This window comes from Cucumis sativus, chromosome 6 (genome assembly GCF_000004075.3).
Source record: "Cucumis sativus cultivar 9930 chromosome 6, Cucumber_9930_V3, whole genome shotgun sequence".
Classification (NCBI taxonomy): Eukaryota; Viridiplantae; Streptophyta; class Magnoliopsida; order Cucurbitales; family Cucurbitaceae; genus Cucumis; species Cucumis sativus.
The window spans coordinates 17,711,833-17,720,551 of NC_026660.2; the positions used below are offsets into that span (position 1 = coordinate 17,711,833).

Consider the following 8,719-nt stretch of genomic DNA (forward strand, 5'->3'; position numbering starts at 1 on the left):
CATCTCTTCTCGTTTAGAGACCTTTCTGGTGTTCGTGTTCCTGATTATCCACTTTCTTCCCAGCTTGGATACTAATCTCACTAACTTATTCTCGTTTTAATATATAATTACCCTCATTATTTTGTTTTCATTCTTGAGTTTTCTCCATGTATATTCAAAATGATCTTATATCACAAAAAGTGAAAATACACATAAAGTTTTCTCCATGTGCTTGATTTTGTAAGAATTTCCAAATCTTCCCTGGCTATCAATCAAAAGAAACTCAGTAGTTTTGGAATATTTTTGGGAGTTAAAATATTACTTTTATGACAGTAAAGGAAAATAAAAGATGATAGTACGTAATAAAGAAGGAAAATAATTGAAAACGTCCAAAAATTGGAAACGTCGTCGTTTTTACACATGGGTGGTCCACAATGACTAAGACTAGACTTTGGCACGTGTTGAAAACAAGCCACATGAGCCAAATTGAGAATATGCTTTACCTCACTCCTCCCAATTTCTATAACCACAAATATAATTTTTTTATTTCCATTAATTCTATTTTATTTTTTTCCCTCTATTTTTAAAAAAATATTTACTTTCCTAAAAATATTAAAAGTATAAATATTTTGTGAAATGATATATTCTTTTACTATTTTTTAAAAAAGATTTAATTGAAATACGTACTAGGAGACAACGTTTATTGAAAAATGGTTTAAATTTTAGTGACAATATTTTGTACTTGATATTATTTTAATTATAAATCAACTAGACCCTAGACCATTGACAGATTTATTAAGGGGCGAGCGAGGGGTAAGTGCCTCCCCCATATTATCAGTTTTTGTATTTTAATATTAATTTTAAAGTATCATATTACAATATGTATTAAATTATGTTTTATTTTAAGCAAATCTTGGTTTTGGTGTAGTGATTGTGTCTCCCCTCCATAATTATCAAGTCAAGGGTTTATATTTCTTTAACATTTTTTAGTGTATTTATTATATAGTATTTGATATTTCTCTATATAAAATTTCTAGATTCGTCACTAAACTAGGATTAAACAAAAGTAGAGTATTGTATTTAAATTGTAACTCTTAACTAATATCATATATGTATATATCAGTTGAGTTATGTTCGTTTTTAATTTGTGAGTAAAAGTAGTAATTGAACTAGCAAAAATAAATACCACGTAGTATGGTTGTCGTCATAATGAAACTTGAGAAATTTTATAAAATTTCTCAATCAAACAGCTTGCATGAGAATGAGATTTTGGGACACCATTACTTTAGAAAATATGTAAGAGGTCGTTCTTTTGAAAAGGAAAGATACAACTTTCCATTAAAGCATATCGTTATCGTTAGATTATGAAGTTTCATATCTATGGTTTAGATCACACTCATACTGAAAATAATACACCATTTCAACGTCGTCATTTTACCTTGAAAAGACATAGAGAAGAACAAAAGGGTAATTATTAAAAATATAAATGGAGAGAAGTGTTGAACTTAGAAAAGTGAAGTATGAATGTGTGGAATGAAGTTAAGTTTGATATGTGTATAAGAAAAGAAAATTGGTTAGGCAAATACTTTGAACATGAAAGAAAAAAACAAAGAAGGGTTTTGGTAAGTTAGTAGTGAGAGTGTTGAAAGGATTCCCTACGCAACTTGACTACCGAAGTGGGAGCTTTGTTGAGTCCAAACGGCGTTACGCACAAATTCAAGCCCATGTGCTTTGACTTGATCACTAAATATAAAGAGATAACCCAAATTCCTTTCAACTTTATCCCATCCCTTATCATCTCTTCTCTTCCGTTTTTGTCTTCAACTTAATCATTCACATTTCTATACTTTTTATATAACACAAACATCAATTTTACATTAACCTTTAATTATTATCTAAACCAAAATAATTAAATCAAACTTTAATTCACTTCCATTAGGCTCATAATTTTTATGCTTTCCCTTTTGCAATCCTTTTAATTTCTAAGTTTAAAAGTTATTTTAAGGATAAAACTTTTAAAAATGTTTACGAATACATATATATACATGTACAGTAGTAGTGTATTTTAGTCTATTGTGAAATCATGATGTTTATTTAATTTTTTTAAATTAATGAAATCATAACCGTCATAAATAGATTTGTATAATATTTACAATAAATTTATAGGTGAGAAAATGATGTACCAAAGTATGTAACTTTTTTTATAAAAAAAACATCAAAAAAATTTGTGATAATAGAGTTTATGGCCTAACATTTTCTAAATTTGTAAAAATAGTAAATTTAAGAGTGATGAACTTCTAATAGCTCTATTATTACTGTCTGATATCTATCACTAATTTTGTCATATTCACATTATGATGAGTGGTTTTTTTATTCTTTTAAATATTTTTGTCCTGCAATTTTTCCTAAATTTAGTTATGCATTAGACAAAAATTATAAAGTGAAGAGAAAACTTAAGAAACATTTTTAAAAATAGTAAATTAGAGTAGAAGTCAGTCTCTTTTTGTCACTTTTTAAATTGAAGAATTAATATCACAAAATAAGAATAGATTGAATTTATCAAATTCTCTTTTCTTTTTACCATTTTAGGTGGATCAAACATTATCAACTTTTAACTTTTGAGTTGTAAATATGATGGGGATGAGGGATATATTTGACATTTTATTTTAGTAAAGATGAAACACCCAACCAACTGATGATTAAATTACAATATCTTCTAAGGAAGAATTAAAGGCAATGGAGTCCTTATCTTTGTTGGAAGTTTGTGTGGTACCAAATTTATATTTATAGATATCATATGATCCTAAACCATATATGGATATGTACTACATTATTATCCTATTAATACCTTTACAAGGCCTAATTATAAGACTAAGAATAATACTCATTTTAGTTCATTACCAAAATGCTTTTTTTTCATTAGAAACATGAATAGTTTTGAAGTTAGATGGTTGTCTTCCAAAAGAAAGAAATTTTTAACTAATTAGTAATAGTATGTCGATGGAAGGCCCTAGTTGACTACCCAACAAGTTTTGAAGTACTAAGTGACAATAGTTCAATACAATATAACCTTTACGGGTATATATACTAGCTTAAAATATTGTTTTGGTCTTGTTATTTTCATTAAAGTTGAAAAGATAGTCCTTTATTGTTGGGTAAGATTAATAGTGGCTTGAATTAGTACGAGACATAATAATAATGATTAATAAAATGCGCAAAAAGTGAAAAGTTAGGTTATATTAAACAAAAGGTTGTGAAAAGTTAGAAAGTTAGGTTAAATTAAATAAAAGGTTGGGTCGAGTTAGGATAGAAGTTTTCAGTACAAAGGATTGATTTCAAGAACCACCTGAAATATGATCTAATGATCTAAATTTCATACTAAATAGATTTATGTTAACTTAATTTCCGGCTACATCAATAATACATAAACTTGAAAAGAATGTAAGACATCACCCATGGCAGAGGAAGCAACATTCACCATTAATGATGGCTACTAGCCACTCCTTTCCATTTAAAAAGTTTCAACCTCTTCGTCCACCACCAACGAACTGTTATTCATGGCCAGCAAAGTGTGAAATTCAATACCCATTTCAACATTTTTTGCTTCGAAATAGGGGATTTTAAAAGTTGCACCGCTAACCCTGCAATCTTTTATATTTTGTTCACTAACAAAGCTATGATTAACCGAGTGTAAATGAGTTGAATTTTTGAGTTTACTGAATTTAACCGGTCTTCGATCTGACCAATAAAATTTAAATAAATTTTGGGTTGTATCGAATTTAGGATTATTTGTTTATTTTATTTTGCATCAACATATATCAATTACTAAACTTGGTGAAACTAAAATATTAAATATGTTACAAACTTTATAGGTATGAATTATAATAATAAAATAATAGACATGAATTATTATTAGAATAATCTATATTTATAATATATAAATATTATAATTTACAAAAATATATATGAATTTAATATTTATAAGTTATAATATATCAATCCAAATTTAACCCAACTCCATCCGACCTTTACAATTTGAATTGAACAGTCTAAGTTATTTGAACATCCTACCAATTGAAACAAACACAGACAAACACTATCAAAAAAGTATTCTAATCTAATAATAATAATAATAAAAGCTTGGAAATAGCAATAATAATATCTTTTCAGAATTTTAATTTATTAAATTAAAAATGAAAAAAGAAATGCAATTAAAATTTCAAGCCCCTAAACCCTAAATTCATCTTCTAAATAAGAGATTTACTTGGAGAGCAGCTTAAGGCTAAAAGCCAATCCTTTAAAAAGTAATAAATAATAAAAACAGAAAAGCTACAAACTGATTAAATTTTGAGATCCATGTGCAGATATAAAAAATAAAAGAAAATATATAATGTATGATCCTGTAACCTCCCAACAAATCAAGAAACTCAATATCTACCATACATATATGATATATGGCACAAATCCTAGTCCGTACAATTCCAAACTCTTCTCAAATGTATGATCATAATTCTTATGAGAAAATTCCATTTATTCAAATAGAAGCATCGCATTTTTGGGGAAAACTGCCAGGAAAATAAAGAAGAGAAATGAGAATCCTAGCAAAGTGGCCTTAGCCTAGTTGGGAGTAAAGGATTCGCTTCTAAGGAATTAGGAGATCCAACTTAGCACTTCTAGCTAGTAAGAATCATGGAACCTTCTACTTAAGCAGCTACTGCAACTTGTTCTTGCTTCTTATCCGCTACTTTTGAAGGCTTTCCAATGTTTTCTGGTTTTTCGACACCTTGAATATCGACGATCCTCAACTTTGTTAATTCCTGAGATAGAAAACATAGTAGAAAGAGGTCATCAGACAACTTGAATAAGCAACTCTTCTGATCTTTTTGGATAGTCTAGATATACCTGGCGATGTCCTTTGGTTCTGCGGTAATTCTTCCTCCTTTTTTTCTTGAAGATGATTACTTTTGCATCTAATGCCTTTTGAAGAGGAGGAAAAATCATTCAAGTTAGAATTTGAACACGAATTTGAGAACGACTTCCAGGATTTGGAAACAAAAAGAAATTAAGAGGAAAAAAAATAAAAAAGCACAACCAAAGAAATATTTACATTAGTAAACCGACCACAGACAGGACAACAAAGTTGTTATGATGATATTGTAGCAAATAAATCACTAAGAAACAAATATATTACACTTAATACTGCAGAATTAGCGTTAAGTAGAACACGTAATTCCATAATCCTTTTAAGAAACAATTATTAGAAGAACATGTCTTCTAGGCATCTTCCAAACAGTGTTAAGTTTCCAGATTCTAGTATTTTCATCCAACTTAATGCCTGGATATGTGAAAGTAGATAAATTTTGCTAACAAACTGGCATTCCTATTCTAAGTTCAACATGTGCGGATAGGAATTTAAACCTCTGATTTTTTGGCTGAGAGCTATACCTTACCTAATTAGGTGGTGCTCAAGTTGGCAATTGGATCGTTATGGTTACTAAAATGATTCTAAATCGCACAAAGAGGTAGAAAATTGAAAATGTATAGTAACAGTCCAAGAGAATACACGCCAGCAAAAATTTATTCTTACAATATATTGCATTAGCAACAAAAAACGAGTAAATAGTTTAGCTGTCACTCTTACATGTTCCTCAACAACTGCTTGAACAACTGCACTTGGTACTGTTGGCCTACCTACAATCGTTTGGCTACTTGAGCCAACCAAGAGAACCTTATTCAATATCAACTGCAAAAGATAAATCCATAAAAGAATAATCATTCAAGCTTGCTCGGGATGAAATACATAGAAGAATTTTAGTCGATATCAGTACAGAAGTTCAACACAAATCATCAAAATCAAGTAGGCAAGATATAAAAGCAAACATGAGAAAATCAACAGACGGCGTTCAAGACTGACAAGGCAAAAGGGTAATATAAATGTCAGAAAAGATCCCCTTATGATCCCATGTGCAACTAACAATAAGCACTTGAATAAAAGCTACCAAACGATAATATATTTTACACGTATTTTAGTTAGTCTGACGAATTTACATCACCACATATTTTAGCCTCATCTGTGACAATTTGAAAAGTGCAACTTCTCAAGTACAAAAAACAATTGCTTTTTAGGAGCTCCACTATGTTTTGTCACACTGTCAAGAAAACAAAGGAGCTCCTCAATCCTTATTCATCTACAGATTGCCTTACAGTCTGTCAAATTAATGTTTAAGTCGAATCCTACCAATAAAAAAAACATAGCATAGCACAAATTTTAACTTTCCAAATTGCAACCTGGAAACAACAGAATTTAGAGAAAAAAAATGAGTACAATTCAGTTCTAGGTTCCGAAATTGCTCCCATGTGAAATATTGTGTTCGGAATAACTTATGAGAAAAACTGTAACTAAATCCTTTTTCTCTACAAGTACCTATGAAAAAATTAATAGATATAGCATTACTAATCTGGTTGGATGGCTCATATCAAAAGAGTGGAAGCAGGAGACCGTGTAGAAAAATGGCCAAAAGCTAGCAAGTCTAATAAAAACGGATAAACTATACTATATGTAACGCATTGACAAAGAAGAATGGAATAGGAGTTGCAAACCTTGTCATTCACATCACAGAATTTTAATCTCTCAGTAAAAATACTGTCTCCATTGCTAACCTTGAATTGGTGAGAGCCAATCTACAAGAGTAACCAAAAGAAAAGAGTGGATAACTGTCCAACTACTAATTCATAAAACTCGTTAAGACATGCCACAGGTTTTAACCTGAACAACAGCAAAAGCAGGCTCGTAAGGCTTGAAAACCCCTTCAGATTGATCAAGTGGCCCTAATACTTTATATCCAATAGCAGCTGCTTCAGCCTCCATCTCCTCCTTTGTATACTCCTTTTTCATAACCCTACTCGACGTGGAAATACCATCATCCTCACTATCATATGCTTCATCATCTTCATCTTCATCTTCATCTTCAGTAAAATCATCTTCACTGCCATTCCGACTATCAGATGAGAGATAACGTGTATGTGGCCAGTAGGTACACAAAGAAGGATCAGTTTTAGCAGAAAGGCAGTTTGATAGAGAAGCATGTGTACGGAAATTTTGGGAAAGGAAGGAAGGTGCAGTTTTCAGCGGGTGGATATATGGCTTGGTGGAAAAAATGGCTGAGGCATGACGAGTTAGTACTTGTAAACACCGTCTGTTCGCCATGGTGGTGATCCTTATGGCCTTTGATCTATATACAACTCCTACACATGCTGCCACAATATTCCAAACTTCTTAGTCAGCAGAAAGAAAATAAAAACATAAACACATGTTGGGAACCCCTGAATTTGATCGACATGTTTGGATGGAAAAGAAACGGAAGAGAAGAATTTTGAATTTGTTGAGATTTGAAATCCTGTTTTTAAAAATTAAAAAAAAAAATTATATTCCAAATAGGTCCAAATTTGGAGGATTTCACATTTTGAAAAAACTAATGCTTCTATTTATCATAAAGGAGATCCTTTATTTCTATTTGCCCCAATTTCTATTTGCCCCAACCTACACCAGTTCATATGCATCAATAATTATTTCAACACTCAAGCAAACTCCAGGTTTACCCATTCGTTGTTCTGGTGGATCCTTTTTGTGTGTGTCTATCTGTTTTTCCATGGTATTTTGCTGTTCTTTTGTAACAGAAAAAATATTTTCAAGACAGCTTATTGAACAAGTTTATTGTACCTGATTATGAAGGCCAGTTTTCTTTTGTGCTTTATAAGTTTATTGAACTTTTCTGTTCCATTTTATTTAGTTATTCGGATAAGAATAATACGCTCTTTTCATTTGTCATTCATTATTTATTGATTCAATTTACTATTTTCTTAATCTTTAGAACTCAAAAGACAGTTTTGCAACCTCTAGAATTCTAGAGTTCTGTTCAAGTAAGTTCGTACTGTTTTCCTAATATGCGAAGCATGCATTGTCCTTTTTATGTTTTCATTTGGATTGGTTACACATTGACTGAATAAGAAATCGACAAAAAAGTAAAATAAAAACCATACATCTTTTGCTCTACTTCTTTGTGGGTGGACATATTAAACAACATAATGAACGAAACAAAATGAAAAGATAGAAGAAAAATCAAAACCTCGGGGATCTGAAAAATGACCGGCAGTGGGCGTGAGGGACTGAACCACTTTCTAGAAAAGAAAAACAGAAATAACCAACTCCGATTGGTCTAGGGGCGAGCGAGTGTGGAGGGAGGAAGCGACGGGGACTTCGTCAGGAGATTGAGATGACGGAAGCTGAGAGTGAAGCGTGCGACGGTAGACGGTGAGATCACGTCGGGCGTGCAGTGGGTGACAGTGAGATGGAGGGAGAGAGGGGGTGGAGGGGGTGGCCGGCGTGAAATGAAGTAGGGTTTAGAAAAATCAAAGGGTAAAAGCAACAATAGTTTTGAAAATATAAAACGGAAACTTGTCTTTTCGAGCTGCCCTCTCTAATTTACCCCAATAATTGTGTTTAAATGTGATTCGTATTATATAGTTAAATCATACCATTTTAGTCTCTATTGGTAAGAGAAAGTTAAGAGTTTAATGTATATTTAGATAAAATTTTCATAAATAGTTCATACGAAAACTATTTTCTATCAATTTATCAAACTAAAATGACAAATTCTAATTAATATAGACTAAAATTTATTGTTTTAAAACTACATGAACCAAGTTTGTAAATGAACATAAACATTTATATAGTTATTGT

General features: G+C 31.1%; 1 protein-coding gene across 1 annotated transcript; it reads right to left on the reverse strand.

Annotated features, from left to right (window-relative positions):
* Nucleotides 1–4,296: 4,296 nt before the first annotated feature.
* On the reverse strand, nucleotides 4,297–8,447 carry LOC101216419 (50S ribosomal protein L21, mitochondrial). Its single transcript, XM_004144191.3, has 6 exons — nucleotides 8,106–8,447; nucleotides 6,746–7,233; nucleotides 6,580–6,660; nucleotides 5,621–5,722; nucleotides 4,882–4,956; nucleotides 4,297–4,796 (listed from the first exon to the last, which is right to left on the reverse strand). The coding sequence occupies exons 2-6, from the start codon at nucleotides 7,184–7,186 to the stop codon at nucleotides 4,683–4,685; spliced, it is 813 nt and encodes a 270-aa protein (XP_004144239.1). The 5' UTR covers nucleotides 7,187–7,233; nucleotides 8,106–8,447; the 3' UTR covers nucleotides 4,297–4,682.
* Between the last annotated feature and the right edge of the window lie 272 nt (nucleotides 8,448–8,719).

Excerpts from the sequence above, each read along its gene's own strand:
- LOC101216419 (XM_004144191.3), bottom strand. The coding sequence starts at position 7,186 with ATGGCGAACAGACGGTGTTTACAAGTACTAACTCGTCATGCCTCAGCC. Across the intron at positions 6,661-6,745 it reads CTGCTTTTGCTGTTGTTCAG|ATTGGCTCTCACCAATTCAA; the intron begins GTTAAAACCTGT and ends TTACTCTTGTAG. Across the intron at positions 4,957-5,620 it reads AAGCAGTTGTTGAGGAACAT|GCATTAGATGCAAAAGTAAT; the intron begins GTAAGAGTGACA and ends CCTCTTCAAAAG.